The 14,671-nt window shown below is 47.6% G+C and overlaps 4 protein-coding genes across 4 annotated transcripts, besides 1 other annotated feature; 2 read left to right on the top strand and 2 right to left on the bottom strand.

The window, feature by feature from the left end:
- Positions 1-2,954: 2,954 nt before the first annotated feature.
- On the top strand, positions 2,955-3,422 carry NFIA_080410 (GFA family protein; the record flags this gene model as incomplete). The annotated part of the gene is made up of 2 exons (XM_001259993.1): positions 2,955-2,976; positions 3,136-3,422. 2 exons carry the CDS (start codon positions 2,955-2,957, stop codon positions 3,420-3,422), a joined length of 309 nt encoding a protein of 102 aa, XP_001259994.1.
- A 1,889-nt stretch (positions 3,423-5,311) lies between these two features.
- On the bottom strand, positions 5,312-6,841 carry NFIA_080400 (class I adenylate-forming enzyme family protein; the record flags this gene model as incomplete). Its single annotated transcript, XM_001259992.1, has 6 exons — positions 5,312-5,383; positions 5,436-5,595; positions 5,670-5,773; positions 5,831-6,113; positions 6,190-6,612; positions 6,675-6,841. The coding sequence occupies 6 exons, from the start codon at positions 6,839-6,841 to the stop codon at positions 5,312-5,314; spliced, it is 1,209 nt and encodes a 402-aa protein (XP_001259993.1).
- Positions 6,842-7,437: 596 nt separating this feature from the next.
- Positions 7,438-7,472: a microsatellite.
- Positions 7,473-8,939: 1,467 nt separating this feature from the next.
- Positions 8,940-9,861, top strand: NFIA_080390 (uncharacterized protein; the record flags this gene model as incomplete). Its single annotated transcript, XM_001259991.1, has 2 exons — positions 8,940-9,282; positions 9,641-9,861. 2 exons carry the CDS (start codon positions 8,940-8,942, stop codon positions 9,859-9,861), a joined length of 564 nt encoding a protein of 187 aa, XP_001259992.1.
- Positions 9,862-11,289: 1,428 nt separating this feature from the next.
- On the bottom strand, positions 11,290-14,179 carry NFIA_080380 (uncharacterized protein; the record flags this gene model as incomplete). Its single annotated transcript, XM_001259990.1, has 8 exons — positions 11,290-11,385; positions 11,608-11,971; positions 12,120-12,295; positions 12,350-12,528; positions 12,586-12,641; positions 12,698-13,194; positions 13,265-13,317; positions 13,372-14,179. 8 exons carry the CDS (start codon positions 14,177-14,179, stop codon positions 11,290-11,292), a joined length of 2,229 nt encoding a protein of 742 aa, XP_001259991.1.
- Between the last annotated feature and the right edge of the window lie 492 nt (positions 14,180-14,671).

Raw genomic sequence — 14,671 nt, 5'->3', positions numbered from 1 at the left:
CATACTAGTATACCTCCCCCGGCGCAACGGTTGTTCCTCTGGAGTACACCGAGATATACTGATTTGGTCTGGGGATGTCATTGCGTTTGATGATTTTGAGCAGGAGGCCCGAAGCCAGATCAGTAGACGTTCACTGCCAAGGCTTGTCAACTTTGAAAACAATAACCCTGATGACCGGAGGAAAGGTCTTGAGATTCGACAGGCCTTCCGGGACACTCTCAGCTGATGGACTATGTTATCAACTGTCTTCATGGTGACATATTCCAGCAATAGCTTAATAAAGGTAATAGAGCAAGGTCCTAAGCATTTTCCAGAAAGCACTCAGAGCTGATCCTTTAAGAGGTTCAGATGAACTAGGAGATCTGTACATCACAGCTATTAATACTAACAATACTTGCGCTGGTGATATTTTCTTGGAAGCATACCTCTGTGTAGATTTGAACGGCAATACTACATCCACTTATGTAACCGCGCTTACAACAAGCCACTTATTAAAGATGTTACCTGTGAGAGTCTACGGAATACAGCTGGGCCTAAAATGGCTGTGATGGGCGCCACTCTATTACTTGAGTTTATATAAGTCATTCTTTTTAGTGGTGCTTACATGTAAGCTATTTACTGTGTAACTAATCATTAACATATACTGCAGGCATGCTGATACAATTAGAAAGGCAGTGTGGGTTTCACTCTAAAGGATATATACACTATACTATTTCCCATCCCTTTATTAATATCAACACAAGCTGGGAGAAAAGATCATAGATATTGATAATGCCTATAGGCCTTCCACGGCCCGCGCTCTGAAGGAAAGAGATGCAATTAGGAATGCGGATAACTACTCATTGAGGCTACGGTAACTTTTTCTATCTTTGCCATTTTTTTATCCAGCTTCTCAGGAGGGTTCACCGATATTTAGCAGGAGAATTTGTGGACTGTCATCTGTCAAAAGACCTTTTCAGGCCCATGGGATAAGAGAGACACTATACATTTTTACAGGGTATTCATTCTTATATATTTCGTTTGATCTCATGTATCTCCTGCTTGATTGTTGGATGATTTCTGTCAGATTGACCTGACACACAGCCTTGAAATAGCTTCAAGCTTTCTAGACTATTATGAGTAGGTAGTCCTCAGCAACAATTTCGCTGTACTTATTTGTTATCTCACCCGCCAATGTTTGATAAATAGCTTGCTGGGCTTGAGCTTTGTTGATTGGTTCCCATGGTTATGGTTCTACTCCGCTTACCAACCTTATTGAGTGACAAGCATGCATTAGTGGACCCACTGATCCACCTTCCCCGCTGCACCCAGACAACATGCTAAACCTAAACCCTAATGTCTAATGCCAAAGTTGCCTGTTTGTAGAGCGCTGATCAGAGACCAAGTAACAAGCTTGCCAGATATGATGGCATTATACCAAACAAAATGCCGGCTTAAAGACTAGGATAATATGCAACGACCTAGCAACCAAGCTGTCAGAAAGTGTAGTACAGTCGTAGTGGGCAAATCTTACCTGTGCATGCAGCACGACAACATCGCCAGCCTCGAAACGTTTGATCCAAGAGAGATACCGAGTATATTTATGGATAGAAGCATTTGAGAGTACAAGGAGCAGCCTGAATATTTCAATGAGCTGGCAGCTGACCTCATCACCAGGGAGCCTGCATTCATGAGTATTTTGGTCTGTGGCTGCCTAGTAGAGTGAATGACACATGTTACTATCATGGAAAAGAACCAAGTCTATGACACCACGAGTGGAGGTACTGCTGTTAGTATCGTAGTCAAGCAGTGGTTTAATTAGCTCCCTGTTCTGGTTACTATCTGTCCTTGGACGTCTCTTTGTGGAAGATAGCTGCATGATAAAGAAAGTACAATGTGGCAACATTCCTTATATCAATATTTAGCTTACAGTTCAATAAGCTTATTATACATAAGTTTATGCATCTAATCTTATTCTGCTCGGCATAAGACAAAATGAGAGATGGCGGCATTCCGAAGGACGGAGTCTGCACGCCGGACGACCACATCAGCTAGGCTTTCCGGGCGAAGAGTAAAGACTTCAGGCAAGGTTTAAAGGCAAGATATAATAATAAAGCAAAAAAAGCATCAAAAACATACAACAGCTGGGATTCGCTGGTGGTCACCCACCCAACTACTAACCGGCCGGCGTGTGGCTTAAGTACGGCTGAGCGGACGGGAAGCCCTGTTTTCCACACCCTGTGGTCGTATGTGCTAGGTTGATGCTTTTTAGAGGTTATATAGAATATAATATATAATAATAATGAGCCAGCTCTGCTATGGGCTCGTGAAAGGCAGAGGCAGTGGTCAAGTTGCACTTAAACTGAAAAGTGATATAGACTTGAAAGACCCGTGTGGTTGAAGACCTCTCCGGTTGGCCGTATTAAGTAAGAAAAGAAAGTCTGAATTCTACAACTGAAAGCTGTTGCAATTTATCAAAGTATGGACTAAATTTAGACAGCCATGTGCACCTGGTGGGTGTCCTACTTATCGAGCCAGACATCGAGTTTATTATGGGGAAGCCATCTGTCAGGAAGAAAATAAAGTTATTAGGAATCTTAATCCGTAAATAAATTTTCTATTCGCTAGATCTGGATTGATCTATTAGATTTCGATCTTTGACACAATTGTTGGTGATCATACGATCCATTAATGGCTAAGTGGCGCTGGAAAACATACGACAATGGCTCGGCATTCCGCTCCGCTGTAGATGAAGATTAATCATATATGCGGACTACAAGTCAATCCAGGATTCGGACCCTACTAGTATTAAACTCTCTTGCATAATTGGCATTCGAGAGTCGAGACAAACGTAGTCTTCTGATCAGGCTAGATTTTAAAAGTCTATATATCAGCCTTGCACGCCACTATGTTCCCTATTCATCATTTCATCTCTACCCTGAGTATCCTTACAATAAGTAACGAACATCTTCATCATGCCATCTGGTTCTTGTCTCTGTCAGTCAGTCCAGTACGAATATAGCGGCGAACCTATCACCAAGATAAGCCAAAGCAGACCTTGCAACCGCACACAAGTACATATTAACATGACATAGGCCGTCTGCCACTGTCTCACCTGCCGGAAATTCAGCAGCGGAAGTTCTGTTAATCTTCTAGTCCCCCAGGATCGCTTCCGCCTTGTGAAAGGAACCGCAAAGGAACACCATGAGACTCATGAGAGCGGCATGCATTTGACTCTCCACTTCTGTGGGACCTGTGGCTGTTTGCTGTACAAGACAGCAGATCGGAAGGAATTTGAGGGTGGCGTGATTGTGCTGGCTGGGACGCTGGATGATTCTCACGCTCTGGATGATGCTAAACCCGAGGCGGAATTCTTTGTCAAGGATCGAGCTTCGTGGTGGCCGGCGCTGGGTGATGCGAAGCAGTTGCAGGGATTTGACTGATTGTATCCATGTATGATTGTCTTGAGTCTTTTGAAAGGTTGATTGTAAAGCTTGGACGGGTAACTGATAATAATCTGAATGCTTCTCTGGCTTGAATAGTAGAGGACATCCTTGCAGACATGCTTAGCCTGTGTAGAATCTGTATCCCTATACTTCAATGAGGACATCTCTTTGATCTAAAACAATTCCTCAGAAATACGACGGATGCAGACAGCTACTCATACATACCTCGATGCTTGTCTAACCTAGGGCCAACAGTTCAAGTGATATACATCGACCAAGACGTCAGTTCACATGAAGAAAGAGACGCATAGAAGCAATTGACGCCCCATATGGGCATTGACGTAGAACACCCCTCTCCAACTCACAACAGCCCTTCATAGGTTCAAGTGCGGCTGAGGTGATGGAAGCCCTGCCCCATGGTCTATGTGCTAGACATAGAAGAGAACCGTCTATTAAAATCAGTCGTTGCACTACTAGTGAAAAACATCTAGCCAGTTACCAAGTTATTGTGGAATAAACGATCTTGAGGAAGTTAGAGATGCTGATATAGAGGTAATACAAAGTAGAACAGTGATGCGGGTTGGACATAGAATGAGGTACACTGTACAGAAGTCGCTGGGGCGATTAGCAGTCCCTATTAACGCATATAGTGTTCAGACTCGAGTCCGATACGGAGTAGTATGGTTACATTTCAACGCAGCCACGCACTTTGTGCGGTGTGTGGGTGCGCTGAAATGCATATTGCCTGTCTAGTCAACCATTTCTAGCATAGCAGAGATAAAGTTGACATACAGATACCCCACCTACAACCTCCACTTCTGCCAAATATCCCGCTATTAAGGAATAGCAGAACATGAAGTGGGGTTTGAAAGCAGTATATTCATATTCTTCGGCTCCGAGTCTTCAGCATGGCCGGCTGTCTGAATGGTTTAAAAGCAAGCACCCGAGAGAAAGAGTGGATTCTGCTCAATCCGGCCCTTCTACTTCTTTTCTTCTCTTCCTCTCCTGATCAAAACAATCGCACCGTCAACATGGTTTTCAGCTCCACGTCTAAAGATATTTATCTCAGGCATAGTTGTACTGTGCTTGTGTGCCACGTGCAAGTCGATGGTGAAGACCAGTGGAAGTACAGTGAGATATGGCAGCAGGATATTCTCGGCCTCACTGATGATGGAAAGTTCGATATCACGAGTCCTCTCGAGAGCTCGCGTGTGCACGGTTTCTGGACAGAAGTGATGAAGCCCGTGACTATTCAACTCCACGGAAAAGTCGCGGCGTGTGAAATATGGTCGTGCTGGGAGTCCTCTCTGCTCCCGCCTCTACATCAACCCTCATATGTCTTTCCGAAAGAAAGCAGGGGCTTTATTACCAGGCATTTTGGCGCCCGACCAACCCTCACTTTATTTTTCGAAACAGGGGCTGTAGCGTGGATTTATTTTTTGCAGACTTTTAATGGTTTAAGGTGCAGAGGGCTATATTACAATCGGGCTAGAACCCAGTTTCCACTGATGTGTTTACCGAACGCAAAAGCGCATAGAGTTTTATGTCAATTGATGTTAATAACAGTGAAACTCCCATTAGTATATGAGGTAGCTAAGGATGGGTGTAATAGCACCTGGTAGACCTATGCCCTAGGATTGTTTATCCTCGCATCGTCTGCAGATCCACTCTAATAAATGAGGAAGAAGGCTGGTCCTGCTCTCAGTACTGCATATGAATAGTGAAGCACGCCTGATTCCCACTTCTTCCGCTGCCGATGATATAAGCAAGCTCTGGAAGCATACAGTTCTTCCAAAGTCGTGCTTTGATGAAACAGTAAATGATCGTCGCTGGACAGATAAGCAGATTTAAGCGCCGTGCTTTTGCTTGCCCGTATCCTGTTCTGCCTAGTTTAGAACCTGCAGCTCGCTCTCAGCAAGCTCGATCAGTCGCTGACGATCGACTTTGCTATTTCCGACCTGAAGGTCAAGTGTGAGCCAGAGGTTGAGACTCAAGGCATGGCCGACTCACATTTGAAATTGGAATCGCATCAATGAGGGCTGCACCACCACGGAGTTGCATGCGTGAAGTCAGTTCTGCCCGCATCCAGTACATCAATTCTTCTATTGTCAAGGCAGAGTCTTCTGCCTTGACAATATAACCACGAGGAACAGGCTCTTCATCTCCAGGTCTGTACATCAGGAAGATAGAGATAAATCCATCAGCACAAAGAACAGTAGATAGAAAAGATATATTTGGCCTTACAGAAGTACAGGAATAACAGCGGCATCCGTAATTGCCGGATGCTGTAAGATAGCTGTCTCGATTTCCGCTGCAGAAACGTTGTCACCGTTGATTTTGAATAGGTCCTCGATATGTTCAGCAGCACATTTAGACATCGCGTACCCTTTGGCAAAAAGACGTACCTTTTGGCGACCAACAATATAGAATTGATCACGCTCACCAACCCAGCCAATGTCACCGGTCTTGATCCATCCATCCTCCGTTATGGTCTGCGTAGTTTGCCAGGGTTCATTAAAGTAACCCTTCATTGCAAATGGAGTCCGAATGTAAACGTGCCCTTTTTGCCCCCTGCCTAACAATTTGCCGTCATCACCAAGTATCTTCGCCTCGACACCGGGAAGCAAAACTCCTGTTGTGGCGTCCTCTACCAGCTGGGTTGGATCTGGCATAGTAAAAAGGCCCGCCCTAAGTTGGCCAAGTATTGGATTAAGCCGTGCTCTGAGTGCGGGTCAAAAGAGGAACATCATACAAGGTTACTTACTCAGTCATTCCATATGTACTCTGCACTTGAGATCCATGCAGTCGCTGCCACTGCTCGATCATTTCATAAGAGATGATAGCGCCGCCTGTGAGTACATGTTGTACACTGGCGAAGCGGGGCTTGTCGAACTTTGTCAGAAGCTCGCGTATCAGATGCTTAGGGAGCATCAACCAGGTAGGTTTGAATCGTTCAATTGTCTTCATGAATATTTCTGGTTCAAACCTAGGGGGGAATATAGTCTTATATCGAGCCTTCAAAGGGAGCAAGATGCCTAATATTAAAAATCCCATACCGCAGAACTTGTAATTGCAGAATATGGTTTCGTTTCTCCTTTCGCGGAGGTTGTAGTGCTGTAAAGTTTGTTCAATATTACCAATAAGACTGTAGTGAGTTCGTTCAGCGAGTTTCGAGGAGCCTGTTGTCCTATAACGAAGTTAACAGTTGACATCTGCATCAAGTAGCATGCATACACCAAGTGAACGTACCCAGAAGTGTAGAGCAGGACAGCAGTCATGGTTCTTGCCTCATCGGGAGAGAGTCTAGGCCACTCATAAATGTCACCGCCAGGCGTCTTCAAGAGATGGCCCCAGTGTCTAAAAGCACCGTCTTCTGAAGCGTTGGTATGCTCGCCACCGAGAGACTCATCAACCATAAAAAGACGCTCGCTGGGAATACTCAATGTTGCTGCGGCAGTACAGACAGCTTCGAGATCCTGCGGTGCGAAGAGCACAAGGTCACAGTTCAGTTGTCGCAGACGGGAAATGAGTTCGTCCACAGGGCCAGGGGCGAGAATATTGCATGTTGCTCCAGCAGCAATAACTCCAAGGACAACAAGGGGAAATTAATGTTAGCGTCACCATAGACCATTACCCGCTTTCCTTTAGCCCCCAACCGACTAAGGCCGCAGCCAACTCGCTTCACAATATTCTTGATTTGGTCGATCGAATATCCTGGAAATTCGCCTTCTGCTGCTGATTCCATAAGAGGCTCTGATGATTCCCAGCCTCCTTCATTCCTATAGGGCGAACCAAATAAATAGGACAGAAGGTCTGTTGAGGGTGCGCTCACGCTATACTTGGATCTGAAGAGTGCCATTATTTCCCTGTGTATAGGGTACTGGTTCTTGTCTCTGGGTATAGGGAAGGATTCACAGGCAAGTCTGCGCAAAAGGAGTACCAACAAGTTTGATAAAATATGGTAAGTATGGAGGGTATTCAGCAGCTAGAGGAAAGAAAGGTATTCAGCCTTAAAGAAAAAAAAAAAAAGAAAAGAAACCAGAAAAGGATGAAGTGTTATAAAAGCTGCGTATCTTGAGTCGTGATGCTGTGACTGATTCATGGTTGGCTATACTGCAATGCATCTCAGCTGGTGACACGTCAGTGCAGGCTCCACATACTGTCGGTTGACGGTTCTTTTATTTCAGGCGCTTATCACTTGCAGCCGCGGTGAAAGCATACACTCAAGGTGAAATCCAAATCCTCAACCAGCAGATGTCACGATTATTGGAGCTCATGGTAGTGGATTTCCGAAGGTTAGTCATAATCCTCAGATCGGTAACGGGCTGCTTGTCATATAAGGGGGCTAGAGAAAGAAGCACATATTTCTGATCTATTCCAACAATAGGAGCTTTACGAGCCAATTTGGGAAGAGATGCTTCTCAGACTAAGTACCCAGGGTATTCGGATCCGCTCGATCTGGATTGCAGATACTGCGAACCAATCGGCAAGTGGTATGCTAAATGAAGAGTATCTAAGGAATGACCGTGAGTTGGTTTTATATCCTCCCTGATTGAAACGGTCATCCGTTGCTTGACTTCTGGTAGCGTCATGGTTTGACCGTGCTCGAGATCTCCTCCATATGGTTAATACATTCAAGGCTGGTATGCCGAGACCGATTGTCCGACTGGTCAACAGTACGTCATCTTCAAAATAAGAAAGGTAAATTCAGGGTAGATGAGAATGAACCATCGTTGCACAGTCCTCTTATCTTTACTGCATCCGCACCTTTCACTTCCCTTGTCCTTATGGAACCCGTGCTTGAGAAGAATATCCACGCCGCAAAGGGGCCAATATTCGTCAAATTATCACTTGACAGAAAGGATATATGGCAATCTCGCTCTGAAGCAGCCAAATGTTTCAGAAAAATCCTTTCATAAATGGGATTCAAGGGTACTTGAACGCTGGTTAGAGCACAACCTAAAGGGTTCTAAGAATTAGAACCCAAACCCAACCCATGGCAGGTTCAGACTGGGTTTAGGTTGGGGCTTTTGGGTTGGGTTTAACCACTCCAAGGAACACAGTGAAAGGGGTTACCCACCCCACAGCTGCCAAAAAACAGCAAGAAACACACACCCTCCTCCCCCGCCAAGCCTCTCTCTCATTGGTGCTTGGTTGGATTTGAGGTCACGTTACCCTGACCACAGAAGTGGTGTAGGTGCGCCTGGCACGGATACTAGCCCACGCGCGCTGCCCGCGAAGCTTTGCTTGCACTCCCACAGTCAACTTATTGCTGATCTGGATGCTGATTGATTGGTTTTAATTCTAAGTATTGCTCCTATTCACTGTTATTCCTGCACCTAATTTGCCTGCTTGCTGCAATCTCACTTATACAACTCCCATTTTGCGCATTTCATAGTCACCGTGTGCGCAGCGCGCGTCACCCAAGTTCAGTTGAAGCAGCAAGCTGACTGCTATATCGTCGCATCTCTACTTTGGCCCTCAGTCACATGACATACTCTAGTGACATACACAATGGACGACTCAACACGCCCTAAGGATAAAATTGCAGAGCTGGTCGCTCAATACGGAGCAGTTCCCCCTCCTTGGTTCATGTTCCAGGACACCAGTCCATACAGCATATGCTGGCGTATGGGCGCTGGCGAAGACTATATAATGATATTCTTTACCTGGTGGAAGGAACAAAAAGAAAGCCTTGATGAGTCTCAACGGATTGAGTATTTTCGGAAATGGCCACCGCCACCTCCATGGCTTACGTGGATGATAGAGGTTATCTGGGATCTTAACCCTGAGGATTTCGACGATGATGAGGATTACGGGCCCTACTTCGAACGCACTAAAGCACTTGGCTTTGGGGGTGAGGATGACTATCGACGTGGCTGGGACGAATGGGACGAGACGCCATGAGAAGGGGGCGAGTGGTTAGAAAAGAACGACTGATGTGGGCGATAATGCCCTGAAATGACTGATTAAAGTGGAGAGGTTTACTATGTACATATACACTGCGCTAGCTGCCCGTCAATCTTTGCGCTGCTGCTGTTCACACTCTCTCATATGCTTTGGTCACAGCTTTTCATTCTATACATGTTGCGTCCCCACGATACGGCAGCACGGGGTAAAGCTCGATTCGGTGCCCTCTGGCAGCGCGAGGCTGACGCACAATTTACATGACGTGTGGTCTAAGGTCCACCATGCAATACTGCCGCGCCACGTAGGCTTTTTACTAGGTTCCCTTGGACTTGAAAACGAAGGTGGATGGAGTATTGTGAAGGAGGAGCTCTCAGCCGTCTTACGGCCTGCTCGAAGCTCCCTGGGCCAGAGCCTGTACGACTTTTTCTTGGCAGACACTATGCCCTTCAAATGCTTCTTAAGGATGCGGATGGAGGGGAAGTGCCATGATGTGAGGGGCACCTATCCCGTCAAGAACTTGCGCTAATCAACGTTCGGTGCCTGGGATAGTCTGTAAAAGAGAGGTCCCAAACGTAGCCCTTACAGATTCACCACTATGGAAGGATGCCCTAGCCACATACGAGACATTGTTACATCGTTCTTCGTCCGCATATCTCTCGAAAGTGAACCACAAAAATGGTTCGAGACGGCAAGTCAGATCTAAGGCATATAAACTGGCCACAGCCCTTCAACTGTGGCGGATTTTCTTTTTCATTAGTCTCGCAGTGCACGGGATCGTCAATGGGGTTGAGACGGTTGCCTGCAGACTACACTGGGAGGCGAAACTGATTGTGCTGAGTACAACTTAACAGATAGACCATTACAAGAGACACCCCTCCTAACTGCAACATTCTGCCCTGTTATGCAGAAAGAAACGATGAAATGCAATTCACTCTGACTATACCATCACTGCCGGACCTCTCTTACAATTCTTTGGGCATGAACCAACGCGTCCTGGATTACTCCCACCCTCCGCTTTAATTCTTCTGCATGTCGGGGATCTTGCCCGGCCTCGGATGTCTCGCCCTCTACCGTGACCGAAGCCCGCAAATCCCTTGTAATACTCGAGAGCTCCTCGCGAAGCTTTTGGTCGAGCTGACTAAAAGTCCTCTCAATAAGTCCACGATAGTCGCCAGTCAGCCTGTTGGCCAACTCTAAAAATAAAGGTGAGGATGAGAGATGTCGGTTCATGGTTTGCTTGCGTCTGGAGTCGCTGCCCGTTCCTACGGTTCGCAGTCTGTGGTTAGTGAAAAAAGACGTGTTTGAGAGTAATATGCCAAAGTGGAGTTCTCGGTATCATACCATATTGCTCCCTACAGGTATTATACACCGGACGCATGACGCCCGCAATATAGGAGCTAGCGTGTCCGCCTATTGCGTCGGACTTGATTTTTCTGATAGCAGGTCAGTCATCCTCCGCGCCGAATAGAAGCCGTGGATAAAATACTCAGTTGCATAAAGCAGGTCATCCAAGGAGCTATGGATGGCGTCTCCTATACATCTTTGCCGCGTTTCCATGTTCAAGAGCAAATTACCCAGGCTGTCCGGTGCTATATCATGGTGTTCTAACGAGCGTAGTCAGCCACCCAAATCTTGGGTTTGTCGCCTTTCTTGACGCTGGTTGAAAGGTGGAACAACTCCTACCTTCAATCGAGTCGCAGATGTGCTGAAAAATATCAGACAGTTCTTCGTCAAGTTCATCTCTTTTCTCTTCAAGCCAACCAAGCATGGTATCCCATCTGATGGATAGTTGATCACTTCCCGGACCGAGGATTTCTTCGTTCCAGCAGCGATATGGTTGCTTCGCCGTTTGGTGTGTCCCGTAGTTGCGACACCAAGCGGCGTAGGTCGAATGGTGCCACTGTGAACCCCCATCAGGTACAACTCTATGTGCTATTTCACTTGTCTGTTTGACTTACGGTTGCCCATTCCCTGCTCGCATCGACTGCATGATCTCTCCAACTGTTCCGGGAGTTGCCTGTGCCGGGGTTACTATGATGTCTCTCGAAGGCTAAAGTGAGGTTCTGGGCGCACGTATGGTTTGTATAATCAAATCACTAAACTGTCGCTCTAGACTGCTCTGCGCAAGCCGGACTCCTGACCGAGGAGAGGCAATGCTCTAGAAGATGTCAGCGATTATGCACTCTTGACCATCACTTCGAAGCTGCCAAAGCACTTCCAATCTTGAAAGGATAAAAAAGGAACCGGTTGCCCGATAAGACAGTCACCATACCCGTTGGAGAGTCTGTTCGGCTTCGTTCAAGGCATCGCGCAGAACTTCCGCCCGGCCTACAGTGACGGCGTCGGAACCCGCCAATGCCCATTGAGTTAGGGAACCTAGAAGTGCGGGCACTTGATTTTGCAGAAAAGATTCCGTTGCACGAAGCTGCGCATCTGCGGGAACAGACTGGCAATAGCGACGAAGCTCTGTGATACCACTGAGCTCGAGGTATCCGTTGGCTTGCTCGGGATCGTTTGCACGGTGGTCTGCGTAAAGTTTATTGCTCACGCAGAATACCCGGGCTTGGTTGCTCCAGGCACGCGATAAAGACTCGGTTACGCGCTTATTCCGTCTTACAATGAGTAACCGCTTCAGCCTGACCAGCATTCAGTCAGCACAAAATATCCAATCCGTGCAGCAAAGCAAAAGGGCCACCTACTCGAATTCCAGTGTCTCTTTCTCGTCGCTGTTGGTAATGCCTGGTCACGTTGCGTCCTAACCGCAATTGAGCGGACGAAACTTACCTAAGGGCGAGTTCCTCCGCAGCGAGATTTTGACTTCTACTTCCGCTGGCTTGTCGTCTACGAGACCGTATCTGCCTGATTCTTCGTGCGAGGTTCTGGATTCGGCTGTCAAGATCGAGGATATGTCTGGCGTCGCCCGCAGAGGATGTCCGTGCTGTCTCTCTAGCATCCACATCCTGGGATTGTCTCGTTAGCTCCGGTCCCACCGGGTTGGGGAAGAGAAAGCCTGCCTCTGAACGAGTACAAACGATCCGTATCGGTTGGCCTTGTGCACATCGGCGAATGATATCACCAATCGACTGGTCTGTCGTACAACGAATGATCGTACTAACAATGAACACCTCGTCGCAACTGTGGCGAAGATACCTTTCAGTTGCCCGTTCTCGAGCATAGTTCAGATCACGAAAGCCTGAACGTCTGTCAATTACTCGCCGTCAAAAGATACAGAGCCAGAAAAATGCCTTACCAGGGAGGTCAGCCAGCACTAAGCCAGTGCGCAGAATCGGCGATCGCAAATAAACCCTAGTCACCGTTAGACACGAATCAAAAAAGAGGCTGCAGACTAGATTCTCTCAAACCTGATCAACTTGACAAAAGGCCATAGTGCCGGCCTATCACCCTCCCTTGAATCAGCCATAAGGTTATCCAGCTGCTCCATACATTCATCAGCGTGGCGAGCTACAGCGGAATACAGAAGACTGTCGCGTCCGCCAGGGCGGTGGTCCAACCCAGCCATTGCCCACTCTTCCAATGTTGTCACAATAGACTCTACCGCATCCTCTCCGTCCCTAGAGAGGAAGTCAAGTTCAAGCGCCGGCTGGTTGGGAAAAAGAGAGAGCAATGTGTCCCAGGCTCTCTTAGCAGCAGCCTTGATGTCCTCCTGTTCTGTTGCATCACGAACGTCCCGGTAGGCGTCCGTGTAGTATTTCCTGACGCTTGACAGCAGCTCCTCAAGAAGTTCTCGGATCTCGGCATTATCCATGAAATCTGCCTCGATGGTATAGTTTTGCGGATGCTCCTCGTTCACACTCCGGAACTCTGTGACGACAGTGGTGCAAGCAGCTCCGTCTCCGCTCTGGGGAATTCCACATGAGTACTTGAGATCATTCACAGGAGCCGAAACAAATTCTGATCTTTGAACTCACCGACCGAGCCAGACCCTCTTGGTCAAGGATGGAATTGATGAGACTACTTTTTCCTGCGGGTTCACTTAGCCCTGCGTCTCCTCGCATCCTGAACCCAGCAAGCTTACCCATTCCCGAGTCACCGATAAATCCAACAGTCCGCGTCGCGGGATACGCGAACCTGCTCGCCTCAAGCGTCTGTTTATACAGTTCATGAAAGGCGGTTGTGGGGTCTTGTGCCAGCTCGCGCCGACTCATAACTTGCGCGAGGTCTGCGAGCTCGCCTCTTACATTCCGTAGTGCATTCTGGAGCCGAATGTCGTAGATCGGCACCTGGGGAAGTTCCTCCTGGCGGATATTGTAGAGGTAATCCTCGTCATCGTCATCGTCCTCACTGTTATTGATCTGCAGTGAGTCCTCGTCAGATTCAGGATCGTTGTCGCGATCTGAATCCTTGGCTGCCGTATCCCCCGAGTCCGCTGGATGCAGGTTCGGGGAATGAGAGCTCACAGAACCCAGCGGAGATGATGGCGTCTGTGGCCGCCGTTGGCTCGGTTCTTTGGAAGAAGCACCTCCTGGACTAGGAGTGGCATTGTAGAGGTCCCTGTAGGTCGTATGATGGGAGTTAGGGGTCAACCCAGATTCTCTCGGGCCACTACTGGGATCAGTCTGGGAACTGTGATTTGGATGTCTCATGGCTTCGCTCAGGCGCAAGTTCTGAAAGAGGGACTGGGTGTTGGCTGTGAGGGAGCGTCGTTCGACCTGGTGGTCGAGCGAGTCCTCTACGGAGGATATCGGGGTCAATCTACCTGCAGATGAGGGACTGAAGGAGAAAGTGAACTCGACCGAGGGTAAGACGTGGTCTTGGAGAGGGTTGGATGAGGGTCTGGGGCTCTTCAAAGGAGTGCTGGGAGCGTTGGCACCGTTGTCGCGCATGCTTCACAGCCTCGGTAGGTATGTGCTCTAGGTAATCCAGTTTGTAATCTGACAGACGGAAGAAACTGGCGCTGGGTAGGCCATTTTATATGGAGATTATCTGAAATGATTAGGCTGACTTGTGTGGGGCGGTTATACAGCGCGAGGCTTTTGAGTGGTAAAAGATGCTGCAAGTTGCCTGCGCCGCAAAAAGGAAATCTGAAGTAGTCCGCCTCTGTAGGATTGCGCCATCAGTTCGGAGTACTCCGTATATACAAACAGCAATACTAAGTATATAGAGTCTCTGCTAAAGATTGGCAGAGATGGATCCTTGTCAAAACGCCTCAGCGGGAAAAGGTTCGTTATTGTCTGAACTTACCCCATATCCAATAAGATGTATCCGTACATTGACTTAAACCCAAGCCCCTTTTTCTACTACGTTTGCAAGCCAACCTCGAGAAAAGGCCCCCTGCTGAAACAGCATTCCGAAACCTTTACAAGCGCCGGTAGTAT

Source organism: Aspergillus fischeri, genomic scaffold (assembly GCF_000149645.3).
Source record: "Aspergillus fischeri NRRL 181 1099437636264 genomic scaffold, whole genome shotgun sequence".
In the NCBI taxonomy this organism is placed as follows: domain Eukaryota; kingdom Fungi; phylum Ascomycota; class Eurotiomycetes; order Eurotiales; family Aspergillaceae; genus Aspergillus; species Aspergillus fischeri.
Note: the sequence above shows the minus strand (reverse complement) of the source record. Positions and strands in the feature narration are given on the sequence as shown.